At 60.0% G+C, this 14,371-nt stretch overlaps 1 protein-coding gene across 1 annotated transcript in view; it reads right to left on the bottom strand.

Annotated features, from left to right (window-relative positions):
- Positions 1–232: 232 nt before the first annotated feature.
- Positions 233–14,371, bottom strand: part of LOC116955353 (uncharacterized) — a 60,625-nt gene continuing 46,486 nt past the window's right edge. The window contains exons 30-33 of the mRNA XM_076052943.1: positions 9,011–9,499; positions 7,623–7,754; positions 2,834–2,968; positions 233–1,519 (exon numbers count right to left, since the gene is read on the bottom strand). Of these exons, the coding sequence (XP_075909058.1) occupies positions 1,337–1,519; positions 2,834–2,968; positions 7,623–7,754; positions 9,011–9,499 (939 nt within the window). The 3' untranslated portion in view covers positions 233–1,336. The remainder of the gene's footprint in view (positions 1,520–2,833; positions 2,969–7,622; positions 7,755–9,010; positions 9,500–14,371) is intronic.

The raw sequence follows: 14,371 nt of genomic DNA, 5'->3' as shown, positions 1-14,371 counted from the left end.
ATGGACGGCCCCCCATTGTAGAAATGTCACCTTTTGTTTTAGACCGCCGGCACTTTGCAAATTTTTGCTACGATGGTTGGCATGCCACGTTTGAGGCTGCCACGTGGACCAAAAGTCCCCCGGGCTACCACCAGGGGCCTCCTCTCGGCCCTCTCCGAATGTCGTTTCCCGCGAACCGGGCGGCGGGATATTCGCGCACGAAACGGAGAGACCTCACCAACAACGACACAAATTCTCGGGGGTAATTTTTTTTTAATTAAAGACATTGTGTAAAATTTCGAGAATGCGTACGAAAAGCTTCTTAATGCACAAAAACAAACATCCCCCCTTAGAGCCTTAGCAGACTTGTAGGGGCAAGTGCTGTTAGCGAGCACCTACGAAGGCCGGAACGGCACACGGGGGGGGGGGGGGGGTAGGTTTCCAGCACCACGCACGGCCGCCTTTGTCTCCCTAGTGGCGATGTCTACTACATACCGCGCCAGGTACTCATCTAAGGCTGGGTCGGCCTAGGGGAGGCCCAGGACCGGTTCAGATAATTGTCACCGGTGTTGGCCGTAAGCGGGAATCGAACTCGGGTCGCCGGGTTTGTAGCGCTAACCATTACACTACCACTCCCCACTTAATATACACCATCATATGTACACACACACACACATACACACGCGTGCGTGCACAGATCCATACCTGTCAACCAATCCGGTTTACCCGTCTTCTTGTACAGGTCCACACGGCGTACAGCCGTTACAATACGGGCAAAAAACATTTTTGTCTACTTATGAGTGTTTCTCCCTTGTGATGGGACTTTTGTGGGATGAACGCTGAGATTTAGAAGGCACACGGGGTGACCAATAAGGTCTGACTTGTGACAAGGCATTGATAAGGGGTTGACAGCTGTGCAGATCCCTCTGTAAGCTATAGAGAATTGCAATTGGCGAATGACGCGTCTAACAAATATCTAAACCATATCGATCTCCCTATCCATGGTGTTTACAAACTGCAGCGTGGTATAGTCATTATTTTAGGGCTAAGTGGACCGAAAGGATGGGCTCACCAGTCCAGGGCTCACCCCCTAGGTCAACTCGGCCTCCAATGTGTACCCGGCGCTGCGCGTAGTAAACATCGCCGCCGGGGAGACAAAGGCGGCCGGGCGTGGTGCTGCCCAGCCACCCCCAGCGCGTGCCGACCCGTTCCGCCCTTCACAGGTGCTGCTCGCTACCAACAGCACTTGCCCCAACAGTCTGTCAAGGCTACATACCGGGGGGGGACCTTTGTCGACGGGGGAGGCGGTGGGAGTGGGAGCGGGGTGGGGTGGGGTTGTCCACGACCGCGGTACCGCTCACGGCGCCGAGGCTCCGTCGGCCGCGGCGTGCGGGCGCCGGCGTGCCGCGAGCTTGCCGAGGACCGCCGCGGTGTCGGCGAGCAGCGCGTCGAGCACCACGTCCGCCAGCTGCAGCTTGACGCGCCGCTCCTCGGCGCGGTAGTCCACCCAGCCGCGCTCCTCCTGCTGCAGCTCGGCCGTCTGCACCGCGACGGCCCACACCCGCGACGTCATCGCCTCGGTCTCACGTGGGCCTCGCCGCGGTCTCACGTGGGCCTTGCCTGCTGCCGGCCCTGCTGCCGGCCCTGCTGCCGGCCTGCTGCCGGCCTGCTGCTCGTCATCTGTGGCGCCTCCTCCTGGCGCCTCTGAGTCGCCCTCTTTCTCTCTCTCTCAGAGTCGGCCTCTCTCTCTCTCGGAGTCTCTCTCTAAATCTCTGAGTCGTCCTCTCTCTCTCTCGGAGTCTCTCTCTAAATCTCTGAGTCGTCCTCTCTCTCTCTCTCGGAGTCTCTCTCTAAATCTCTGAGTCGTCCTCTCTCTCTCTCGGAGTCTCTCTCTAAATCTCTGAGTCGTCCTCTCTCTCTCTCGGAGTCTCTCTCTAAATCTCTGAGTCGTCCTCTCTCTCTCTCGGAGTCTCTCTCTAAATCTCTGAGTCGTCCTCTCTCTCTCTCTCGGAGTCTCTCTCTAAATCTCTGAGTCGTCCTCTCTCTCTCTCGGAGTCTCTCTCTAAATCTCTGAGTCGTCCTCTCTCTCTCTCGGAGTCTCTCTCTAAATCTCTGAGTCGTCCTCTCTCTCTCTCGGAGTCTCTCTCTAAATCTCTGAGTCGTCCTCTCTCTCTCTCTCGGAGTCTCTCTCTAAATCTCTGAGTCGTCCTCTCTCTCTCTCTCTCTACGAGAGCGAGGAGTGGACATCACGCGGCGGTGAAGCAGGGTTATGCTCATTGTTAGTGGTGAGATGTTGACTACCTCGCCTGGTGCGCAGGAGGTCGTGGGTTCGATCCCGACCCTGACGCCTGCTTCTGTATATTTGGAGTTTGCGGTGTCTCTCAAGTGCTGTTAGTGAGCACCAATGGGTGGGTGGCCAGCACTTAGGCCACGTATACTCGCGTATGCACACGCACACTCGCGCGCACACTCGCGTACGCGCGCGCACACTCGCACACACACACACACACACGTACGCTCACATGCACACGCACTCGCGTACGCACACACACACACGCACTCGCGTACGCACACACGCACACACACACACACGTACGCACACACACACACTTGCACACGCGTACGCACTCGCGTACACACACACGCACTCGCGTACACACACGCACACTCGCACACGCACACCCTCGCGTACACACACTCGCGTACGCACACGCACACACACACGCACACACACACTCGCGTGCGCACACACGCACACACTCGCGAACGCACACACACACACACGCACACACACACACACTCGCGTACACACACGCACACACACACGCACACACACACACGGCGCCCGCCTCACCAGGATGAGGTCGACGCGGTCGCGATGGCGCCGCCGGAGCCGGGGCACGCGGAGGGGGGCGTCGGTGCACCCCCGACCCTCCCCCCCCCTGGGGTCCAGCCCCAACAACCGCACCACCTCCTGCTGCACCAGCTCCTGTGCACACAAAGACAAAGATCCCCCGTGTAGCCTTGACGGACTGCTGGGGCAAGTGCTGTTAGCGAGCACCTACAAGCAAAGACAAAGATCCCCCGTGTAGCCTTGACGGACTGCTGGGGCAAGTGCTGTTAGCGAGCACCTACAAGCAAAGACAAAGATCCCCCGTGTAGCCTTGACGGACTGCTGGGGCAAGTGCTGTTAGCGAGCACCTACAAGCAAAGACAAAGATCCCCCGTGTAGCCTTGACGGACTGCTGGGGCAAGTGCTGTGAGCGAGCACCTACACACAAAGACAAAGATCCCCCGTGTAGCCTTGACGGACTGCTGGGGCAAGTGCTGTGAGCGAGCACCTACACGCAAAGACAAAGATCCCCCGTGTAGCCTTGACGGACTGTTGGGGCAAGTGCTGTTAGCGAGCACCTACACACAAAGACAAAGATCCCCAGTGTAGCCTTGACGGACTGCTGGGGTAAGTGCTGTTAGCGAGCACCTACAAGCAAAGACAAAGATCCCCCGTGTAGCCTTGACGGACTGCTTGGGCAAGTGCTGTTAGCGAGCACCTACACACAAAGACAAAGATCTCCCGTGTAGCCTTAGCAGACTGTTGGGGCAAGTGCTGTTAGCGAGCACCTATACACAAAGATCCCCCGTGTAGCCTTGACGGACTGTTGGGGCAAGTGCTGTTAGCGAGTACCTACACACAAAGACAAAGATCCCCCGTGTAGCCTTGACGGACTGCTGGGGCAAGTGCTGTTAGTGAGCACCTACAAGCAAAGACAAAGATCCCCCGTGTAGCCTTGACGGACTGCTGGGGCAAGTGCTGTGAGCGAGCACCTACACACAAAGACAAAGATCCCCCGTGTAGCCTTGACGGACTGCTGGGGCAAGTGCTGTGAGCGAGCACCTACACACAAAGACAAAGATCCCCCGTGTAGCCTTGACGGACTGTTGGGGCAAGTGCTGTGAGCGAGCACCTACACACAAAGACAAAGATCCCCCGTGTAGCCTTGACGGACTGTTGGGGCAAGTGCTGTTAGCGAGCACCTACACACAAAGACAAAGATCCCCCGTGTAGCCTTGACGGACTGTTGGGGCAAGTGCTGTTAGCGAGCACCTATGAAAGCTGGCACGGCACACGAGGAGGTGGGTGGTCAGCACCACGCCCGGCCGCCTTTGTCTCCCCAGTGGCGATGTTTACTACACATCGCGCCAGGTACTCATTTGAGGCTGAGTCGACCTAGAAGAGGCTAAGGACCAGTTCAGATAATCGGTACGGGTGTTGAGTCGAACTCGGGTCGCCAGGTTCCGCACACACCCACACACAGTGAGTGAGTCTGTGCGAGTGAGTGAGTCTGTGCGAGTCTGTGTGAGTGAGTCTGTATGAGTGAGTGAGTGAGTCTGTGTGAGTGAGTCTGTGTGAGTGAGTGAGTCTGTGTGAGTGAGTCTGTGCGAGTGAGTGAGTCTGTGCAAGTGAGTGAGTCTGTGTGAGTGAGTGAGTCTGTGTGAGTGAGTCTGTGCGAGTGAGTGAGTCTGTGTGAGTGAGTCTGTATGAGTGAGTGAGTGAGTCTGTGTGAGTGAGTCTGTGCGAGTGAGTGAGTCTGTGTGAGTGAGTCTGTGTGAGTGAGTGAGTCTGTGTGTGTGAGTGAGTCTGTGTGTGTGAGTGAGTCTGTGTGTGTGAGTGAGTTTGTGTGTGTGAGTGAGTCAGTGCGAGTGAGTGAGTCTGTGTGAGTGAGTCTGTGCAAGTGAGTGAGTCTGTGGGAGCAAGTGAGTGAGTCTGTGTGAGCGAGTGAGTCTGTGCGAGTGAGTGAGTCTGTGTCAGTGAGTGAGTCTGTGCGAGTGAGTGAGTCTGTGGGAGCGAGTGAGTGAGTCTGTGTGAGAGAGTGAGTGAGTCTGTGTGAGCGAGTGAGTGAGTCTGTGTGAGTGACTCTGTGCGAGTGAGTGAGTCTGTGTCAGTGAGTGAGTCTGTGCGAGTGAGTGAGTCTGTGCGAGTGAGTGAGTCTGTGCGAGTGAGTGAGTCTGTGTGTGTGAGTGAGTCTGTGTGCGTGAGTGAGTCTGTGTGAGTGAGTCTGTGTGAGCGAGTGAGTGAGTCTGTGTGAGTGAGTCTGTGTGAGTGAGTCTGTGTGAGTGAGTGAGTCTGTGTGAGCGAGTGAGTGAGTGAGTCTTTGTTTGTGTGTGAGTGAGTCTGTGTGAGCGAGTGAGTCTGTGTGAGCGAGTGAGTGAGTCTGTGTGAGCGAGTGAGTGAGTCTGTGTGAGCGAGTCTGTGCGAGTGAGTCAATATGTGTGAGTGAGTCTTTGCGAGTGAGTCTGTGTGAGCGAGTGAGTCTGTGCGAGCGAGTGAGTCTGTGCGAGTGAGTCAATATGTGCGAGTGAGTCTGTGCGAGTGAGTCTGTGCGAGTGAGTGAGTCTGTGCGAGCGAGTGAGTCTGTGTGAGCGAGTGAGTCTGTGCGAGCGAGTGAGTCTGTGCGAGTGAGTGAGTCTGTGCGTGCGAGTGAGTCTGTGTGTGCGAGTGAGTCTGTGTGTGCGAGTGAGTCTGTGCGAGTGAGTGAGTGTGTGCGAGTGAGTGAGTCTGTGTGAGTGAGTGAGTCTGTGCGAGTGAGTGAGTGAGTCTGTGCGAGTGAGTGAGTCTGTGCGAGTGAGTGAGTCTGTGTGTGTGTGAGTGAGTGAGTGAGTCTGTGCGAGTGAGTGAGTCTGTGTGAGTGAGTGAGTCTGTTTGAGTGAGTGAGTCTGTGCGAGTGAGTGAGTGAGTCTGTCTGAGTGAGTGAGTCTGTGCGAGTGAGTCAGTTTGTGTGAGTGAGTGAGTCTGTGTGAACGAGTGAGTGAGTCTGTGAGGGTGAGTGAGTCTGTGTGAGTGAGTGAGTCTGTGTGAGCGAGTGAGTGAGTCTGTGCGAGTGAGTGAGTCTGTGTGTGCAAGTGAGTCTGTGCGAGTGAGTGAGTGAGTCTGTGCGAGTGAGTGAGTGAGTCTGTGCCAGTGAGTGAGTGAGTATGTGTGAGTGAGTGAGTGAGTTTGTGCGAGTGAGTGAGTCCCTGTAAGTGAGTGAGTCTGTGTGTGTGTGAGTGAGTCTGTGTGTGAGTAAGTCTGTGTGTGAGTCTGTGTGAGCGAGTGAGTCTGTGTGAGTGAGTGAGTCTGTGTGAGTGAGCGAGTCTGTGTGAGTGAGTCTGTGTGAGTGAGTGAGTCTGTGTGTGCGAGTGAGTCTGTGTGAGTGAGCGAGTCTGTGTGAGTGAGTCTGTGTGTGTGAGCGAGTCTGTATGTGTGAGTGAGTCTGTGTGTGTGAGTGAGTCTGTGCGAGTGAGTGAGTCTGTGTGAGTGAGTGAGTCTGTGCGAGTGAGTGAGTCTGTATGTGTGAGTGAGTCTGTATGTGTGAGTGAGTCTGTGTGTGTGAGTGAGTCTGTGCGAGTGAGTCTGTGCGAGTGAGTGAGTCTGTGGGAGCGAGTGAGTGAGTCTGTGTGAGCGAGTGAGTCTGTGCGAGGGAGTGAGTCTGTGTCAGTGAGTGAGTCTGTGCGAGTGAGTGAGTCTGTGGGAGCGAGTGAGTGAGTCTGTGTGAGTGACTCTGTGCAAGTGAGTGAGTCTGTGTCAGTGAGTGAGTCTGTGCGAGTGAGTGAGTCTGTGCGAGTGAGTGAGTCTGTGCGAGTGAGTGAGTCTGTGTGAGCGAGTGAGTCTGTGTGAGTGAGTGAGTGAGTCTGTGTGAGTGAGTCTGTGTGTGTGAGTGAGTCTGTGTGAGTGAGTGAGTCTGTGTGAGTGAGTCTGTGTGAGTGAGTCTGTGTGAGCGAGTGAGTGAGTCTGTGTGTGCGAGTCTGTGTGTGCGAGTGAGTCTGTGCGAGTGAGTGAGTCTGTGCGAGTGAGTGAGTCTGTGTGAGTGAGTGAGTCTGTGTGAGCAAGTGAGTCTGTGTGAGCGAGTGAGTCTGTGTGAGCGAGTGAGTGAGTCTGTGTGAGCGAGTGAGTCTGTGTGAGCGAGTGAGTCTGTGTGAGCGAGTGAGTCTGTGTGAGCGAGTGAGTCTGTGTGAGCGAATGAGTCTGTGTGAGCGAGTGAGTGAGTGTGAGTGAGTGAGTGAGTCTGTGTGAGCGAGTGAGTGAGTCTGTGTGAGCGAGTGAGTCTGTGTGAGTGAGTGAGTCTGTGTGAGTGAGTGAGTCTGTGTGAGCGAGTGAGTCTGTGTGAGTGAGCGAGTCTGTGTGAGCGAGTGAGTGAGTCTGTGTGAGTGAGTCTGTGGGAGCGAGTGAGTGAGTCTGTGTGAGCGAAAGAGTCTGTGTGAGCGAGTGAGTCTGTGTGAGCGAGTGAGTGAGTGTGAGTGAGTGAGTCTGTGTGAGCGAGTGAGTGAGTCTGTGTGAGTGAGTGAGTGAGTCTGTGTGAGCGAGTCTGTGTGAGTGAGTCTGTGCGAGCGAGTGAGTGAGTCTGTGTGAGTGAGTCTGTGTGAGTGAGTGAGTCTGTGTGAGCGAGTCTGTGTGAGTGAGTCTGGATGAGTGAGTGAGTCTGTGTGAGTGAGTGAGTTTGTGCGAGCGAGTGAGTGAGTGAATCTGTGTCAGTGAGTCTGTGTGAGTGAATGAGTCTGTGTGAGCGAGTCTGTGTGAGTGAGTCTGTGTGAGTGAGTGAGTCTGTGTGAGCGAGTGAGTGAGTCTGTGCGAGCGAGCGAGTCTGTGTGAGCGAGTGAGTGATCACCGTAACGTCGTTGAGGCTGTGGGACTTCCTGGTGCGTCTCACCGCGCTCCCCCGGGCCCACGGCTCGAGGGCCGAGTTCGAGTCCCCTCCCATGAGCTCGTTGTAGACCTCGCTCACGAGGTCCTCCACGGCCTGAGCAGGGTGCAGACACTCGCTCAGCTCCACCCCCGCTCGCACGGAGCTCCGCTCCTCCACCCCCGCTCGCACGGAGCTCCGCTCCTCCACCCCCGCTCGCACGGAGCTCCGCTCCTCCACCCCAGCTCGCACGGAGCTCCGCTCCTCCACTCCAGCTCGCACGGAGCTCCGCTCCCTTACCCACACTCGCACGGAGCTCCGCTCCTCCACCCTCGCTCGCACGGAGCTCCGCTCCTCCACCCCCGCTCGCACGGAGCTCCGCTCCTCCACCCCCGCTCGCACGGAGCTCCGCTCCTCCACCCCCGCTCGCACGGAGCTCCGCTCCTCCACCCCAGCTCGCACGGAGCTCCGCTCCTCCACCCCAGCTCGCACGGAGCTCCGCTCCTCCACCCCCGCTCGCACGGAGCTCCGCTCCTCCACCCCCAATCAAGGATGAGTGGTGGTCGCGGGTTGATGCGGAGATGGAAACTTTCAGCACCACAGCGGTTACCATCTATAGGCAGTCGCAAATCTGATCTCCCGATTGACAGCAGCGGTTTCACTTTGTAATTAATCAAGCAGCGTCGTCTTCTAACGGGATGTGTAACGCTGCGTGAAAGCTCCACGACACAGGTGTTATTGGGTTTGGTCGCGATCCAACCCAAAAACACCTGTGTTGTGGATGATAATGGTCGCGAAAAGCCCACGTGTGTGAAAGCTCGCTGGCATATTGCTCCATCGGTGGAGAACCTCTGGCAGGCGAGGCTGCGTTGGCTTGGGGCATGTAGCCCGCATTGAGGGGGCTAAATGGGCGCTGCGCGGGCTGGAGAAGAGATGGAGCTGATGTGGTAGAGGAGGATGCGGAGCTGAGTGGACTTGCCGATGACCGGTACCAGCGGTGTCAAGATCGTCCTCTGTGTAGGAGGCTCGTGAAGGACGCTACTGGGCAGTTGGAGGCAGTCGCCCTCCAGCAACAACGGAGGGCGGAGGAGCGACGCTCACAACAACGAGCGGAGCGCCGGGTGGCTAAAATGGTGCAACTGCCAGTCATCTCAGTCAACCCATGGAACCTGGGTCTGTCCCGTGACCTCCTGCCAACAGCGAGCCTTCCGCACTTCAACAGAACGGCCTCAAGGCGTACCTAGCCTGGCACAAGCACTGCGAGCGACGTCACCGCGAATGTGGGCTGTTGTTGTGTGGTGTTAGAACATGTGTGTGCGTGTGTGTGTTACCCATACTCGCGCGCGCGTGTGTGTGTGTGGTGTGTGTGTTACCCGCGTGTACGCTGCCTTGCTTGCCACCTCGATGTCAGATTCACTCTTCAGTCCGCCGCACTCCTCCCCGGCGCCGGTGCCCGTGGTGACGGTCCCGGCGGCGCCGGTACTCGCCGTGCCGGTGCCGGTGCCGGTGGCGCCGCCCGGCGTCCACAGTGCCTGCACCGCGGCGTGCACCAACTTCTGCACGTCGGTAAGATTGTGAGGCACAACGCTGCGCTGCTGCTGCTGCTGCTGCTGCTCGCCCTCCTGCCGCAGCTGCCGCTGTTGCCGCCGGTGCTGCCGGTGCTTGCCGGCGGGAGACTCGTCCTCCCCGCGCCCGCCCTCGTCTTCGCCGTCGCCCGTCTCGTCGTCGTGGCGGTCGCGGCCGGTCCCGGCGAGCCAGGCGCCGGCGTCTCTGCCGGGCTGGTGCCGGGAAGGGGACGCCTCGCGCGGGGCCCGTCCGCTCGCCGGCTCGTCGGCGCGGCTCGCGCCGAACACGGGGCTGGCCTGGCCACGCCGGGGCGCACGCAGCAAACCGCGGGGACGTGAAACGCGCGCACGCAAAGATCCCCCCGCCGTGCGAGGCCCTGAGCAGGTGGCTGGGGAAAGTGTGGTTAGCGAGCACCAACACGCACTCGCGGTGTTCACCACGGGCGGGACAGCCGGTGCGACTATCGGCGCCGCGCGAGCGCCGTGGTGAGCGTCTGGCTCGGTGAGCGCCGTGGTGAGCGTCTGGCTGGGTGAGCGCCGTGGTGAGCGTCTGGCTCGGTGAGCACCGTGGTGAGTGTCTGGCTCGGTGAGCACCGTGGTGAGTGTCTGGCTCGGTGAGCACCGTGGTGAGTGTCTGGCTCGGTGAGCACCGTGGTGAGTGTCTGGCTCGGTGAGCACCATGGTGAGTGTGTCTCAGTGAGCGCCGTGGTGAGTGTGTCTCAGTGAGCGCCGTGGTGAGTGTCTGGCTCAGTGAGCACCGTGGTGAGTGTCTGGCTCAGTGAGCACCGTGGTGAGTGTCTGGCTCAGTGAGCACCGTGGTGAGTGTCTGGCTCAGTGAGCGCCGTGGTGAGTGTCTGGCTCAGTGAGCACTGTGGTGAGCGTCTGGCTCGGTGAGCACCGTGGTGAGCGTCTGGCTCGGTGAGCACCGTGGTGAGTGTCTGGCTCGGTGAGCGCCGTGGTGAGTGTCTGGCTCGGTGAGCGCCGTGGTGAGTGTCTGGCTCGGTGAGCGCCGTGGTGAGTGTCTGGCTGGGTGAGCACCGTGGTGAGTGTCTGGCTCGGTGAGCGCGGTGGTGAGTGTCTGGCTCGGTGAGCACCGTGGTGAGTGTCTGGCTCGGTGAGCGCCGTGGTGAGTGTCTGGCTGGGTGAGCGCCATGGTGAGTGTCTGTCTCAGTGAGCGCCGTGGTGAGTGTCTGGCTCGGTGAGCACCGTGGTGAGTGTCTGTCTCAGTGAGCGCCGTGGTGAGTGTCTGGCTCAGTGAGCACCGTGGTGAGTGTCTGGCTCAGTGAGCACCGTGGTGAGCGTCTGGCTCGGTGAGCACCGTGGTGAGTGTCTGGCTCGGTGAGCGCCGTGGTGAGTGTCTGGCTCGGTGAGCACCGTGGTGAGTGTCTGTCGCGGTGAGCACCGTGGTGAGTGTCTGTCTCAGTGAGCGCCGTGGTGAGTGTCTGTCTCAGTGAGCGCCGTGGTGAGTGTCTGGCTCGGTGAGCACCGTGGTGAGTGTCTGTCTCAGTGAGCGCCGTGGTGAGTGTCTGGCTCGGTGAGCACCGTGGTGAGTGTCTGGCTCGGTGAGCACCGTGGTGAGTGTCTGTCTCAGTGAGCACCGTGGTGAGTGTCTGGCTCGGTGAGCGCCGTGGTGAGTGTCTGGCTCGGTGAGCACCGTGGTGAGTGTCTGGCTCGGTGAGCACCGTGGTGAGTGTCTGGCTGGGTGAGCTCCGTGGTGAGTGTCTGGCTCGGTGAGCGCCGTGGTGAGTGTCTGGCTCGGTGAGCACCGTGGTGAGTGTCTGGCTCGGTGAGCGCCGTGGTGAGTGTCTGGCTCGGTGAGCACCGTGGTGAGTGTCTGTCGCGGTGAGCACCGTGGTGAGTGTCTGGCTCGGTGAGCGCCGTGGTGAGTGTCTGGCTCGGTGAGCACCGTGGTGAGTGTCTGGCTCGGTGAGCACCGTGGTGAGTGTCTGGCTGGGTGAGCTCCGTGGTGAGTGTCTGGCTCGGTGAGCGCCGTGGTGAGTGTCTGGCTCGGTGAGCACCGTGGTGAGTGTCTGGCTCGGTGAGCGCCGTGGTGAGTGTCTGGCTCGGTGAGCTCCGTGGTGAGTGTCTGGCTCGGTGAGCGCCGTGGTGAGTGTCTGGCTCGGTGAGCGCCGTGGTGAGTGTCTGGCTCGGTGAGCACCGTGGTGAGTGTCTGTCGCGGTGAGCACCGTGGTGAGTGTCTGGCTCGGTGAGCACCGTGGTGAGTGTCTGTCTCAGTGAGCGCCGTGGTGAGTGTCTGTCTCAGTGAGCGCTGTGGTGAGTGTCTGGCTGGGTGAGCACCGTGGTGAGTGTCTGGCTGGGTGAGCACCGTGGTGAGTGTCTGTCTCAGTGAGCGCCGTGGTGAGTGTCTGTCTCAGTGAGCGCCGTGGTGAGTGTCTGGCTCGGTGAGCACCGTGGTGAGTGTCTGTCTCAGTGAGCGCCGTGGTGAGTGTCTGGCTCAGTGAGCACCGTGGTGAGTGTCTGGCTCAGTGAGCACCGTGGTGAGCGTCTGGCTCGGTGAGCACCGTGGTGAGTGTCTGGCTCGGTGAGCGCCGTGGTGAGTGTCTGGCTCGGTGAGCACCGTGGTGAGTGTCTGTCGCGGTGAGCACCGTGGTGAGTGTCTGGCTCGGTGAGCGCCATGGTGAGTGTCTGTCTCAGTGAGCGCCGTGGTGAGTGTCTGGCTCGGTGAGCACCGTGGTGAGTGTCTGTCTCAGTGAGCGCCGTGGTGAGTGTCTGGCTCAGTGAGCACCGTGGTGAGTGTCTGGCTCAGTGAGCACCGTGGTGAGCGTCTGGCTCGGTGAGCACCGTGGTGAGTGTCTGGCTCGGTGAGCGCCGTGGTGAGTGTCTGGCTCGGTGAGCACCGTGGTGAGTGTCTGGCTCGGTGAGCGCCGTGGTGAGCGTCTGGCTCGGTGAGCGCCGTGGTGAGTGTCTGGCTCGGTGAGCGCCGTGGTGAGTGTCTGGCTCGGTGAGCACCGTGGTGAGTGTCTGGCTCGGTGAGCACCGTGGTGAGTGTCTGTCTCAGTGAGCACCGTGGTGAGTGTCTGGCTCGGTGAGCGCCGTGGTGAGTGTCTGGCTCGGTGAGCACCGTGGTGAGTGTCTGGCTCGGTGAGCACCGTGGTGAGTGTCTGGCTGGGTGAGCTCCGTGGTGAGTGTCTGGCTCGGTGAGCGCCGTGGTGAGTGTCTGGCTCGGTGAGCACCGTGGTGAGTGTCTGGCTCGGTGAGCACCGTGGTGAGTGTCTGGCTGGGTGAGCTCCGTGGTGAGTGTCTGGCTCGGTGAGCGCCGTGGTGAGTGTCTGGCTCGGTGAGCGCCGTGGTGAGTGTCTGGCTCGGTGAGCGCCGTGGTGAGTGTCTGTCTCAGTGAGCGCCGTGGTGAGTGTCTGGCTCGGTGAGCACCGTGGTGAGTGTCTGTCTCAGTGAGTGCCGTGGTGAGTATCTGGCTCAGTGAGCACCGTGGTGAGTGTCTGGCTCAGTGAGCACCGTGGTGAGTGTCTGGCTCAGTGAGCACCGTGGTGAGTGTCTGGCTCGGTGAGCACCGTGGTGAGCGTCTGGCTCGGTGAGCACCGTGGTGAGTGTCTGGCTCAGTGAGCACCGTGGTGAGTGTCTGGCTCAGTGAGCACCGTGGTGAGTGTCTGGCTCAGTGAGCACCGTGGTGAGCGTCTGGCTCGGTGAGCACCGTGGTGAGTGTCTGGCTCGGTGAGCACCGTGGTGAGTGTCTGGCTCGGTGAGCGCCGTGGTGAGCGTCTGGCTCGGTGAGCGCCGTGGTGAGTGTCTGTCTCAGTGAGCGCCGTGGTGAGTGTCTGGCTCAGTGAGCACCGTGGTGAGTGTCTGGCTCGGTGAGCGCCGTGGTGAGTGTCTGGCTCGGTGAGCGCCGTGGTGAGTGTCTGTCTCAGTGAGCACCGTGGTGAGTGTCTGGCTCGGTGAGCGCCGTGGTGAGTGTCTGGCTCGGTGAGCACCGTGGTGAGTGTCTGGCTCGGTGAGCGCCGTGGTGAGTGTCTGGCTCGGTGAGCACCGTGGTGAGTGTCTGGCTCGGTGAGCACCGTGGTGAGTGTCTGGCTGGGTGAGCTCCGTGGTGAGTGTCTGGCTCGGTGAGCGCCGTGGTGAGTGTCTGGCTCGGTGAGCGCCGTGGTGAGTGTCTATCTCAGTGAGCGCCGTGGTGAGTGTCTGGCTCGGTGAGCACCGTGGTGAGTGTCTGTCTCAGTGAGCGCCGTGGTGAGTGTCTGGCTCAGTGAGCACCGTGGTGAGTGTCTGGCTCAGTGAGCACCGTGGTGAGTGTCTGGCTCAGTGAGCACCGTGGTGAGTGTCTGGCTCGGTGAGCACCGTGGTGAGCGTCTGGCTCGGTGAGCACCGTGGTGAGTGTCTGGCTCGGTGAGCACCGTGGTGAGTGTCTGGCTCGGTGAGCGCCGTGGTGAGTGTCTGGCTCGGTGAGCGCCGTGGTGAGTGTCTGGCTCGGTGAGCGCCGTGGTGAGTGTCTGGCTCGGTGAGCACCGTGGTGAGTGTCTGTCTCAGTGAGCACTGTGGTGAGTGTCTGTCTCGGTGAGCACCGTGGTGAGTGTCTGGCTGGGTGAGCGCCGTGGTGAGTGTCTGGCTCGGTGAGCACCGTGGTGAGTGTCTGGCTGGGTGAGCGCCGTGGTGAGTGTCTGGCTCGGTGAGCACCGTGGTGAGCGTCTGGCTCGGTGAGCGCCGTGGTGAGTGTCTGGCTCGGTGAGCACCGTGGTGAGCGTCTGGCTCGGTGAGCGCCGTGGTGAGTGTCTGGCTCGGTGAGCACCGTGGTGAGTGTCTGGCTCAGTGAGCGCCGTGGTGAGTGTCTGTCTCAGTGAGCACCGTGGTGAGTGTCTGGCTCGGTGAGCGCCGTGGTGAGTGTCTGGCTCAGTGAGCGCCATGGTGAGTGTCTGTCTCGGTGAGCACCGTGGTGAGTGTCTGGCTCGGTGAGCGCCGTGGTGAGTGTCTGGCTGGTGAGCGCCGTGGTGAGTGTCTGGCTCGGTGAGCGCCGTGGTGAGTGTCTGGCTCAGTGAGCACTGTGGTGAGTGTCTGGCTCAGTGAGCACCGTGGTGAGTGTCTGGCTCGGTGAGCGCCGTGGTGAGTGTCTGTCTCGGTGAGCGCCGTGGTGAGTGTCTGGCTGGGTGAGCACCGTGGTGAGTGTCTGGCTGGGTGAGCACCGTGGTGAGTGTCTGG

The sequence above is a fragment of the Petromyzon marinus genome, chromosome 59, assembly GCF_048934315.1.
Source record: "Petromyzon marinus isolate PM22_M1 ecotype Great Lakes invasive population chromosome 59, UKy_Petmar_22M1.pri1.0, whole genome shotgun sequence".
In the NCBI taxonomy this organism is placed as follows: domain Eukaryota; kingdom Metazoa; phylum Chordata; class Hyperoartia; order Petromyzontiformes; family Petromyzontidae; genus Petromyzon; species Petromyzon marinus.
This window is presented reverse-complemented; position numbering and strand designations above follow the sequence as displayed.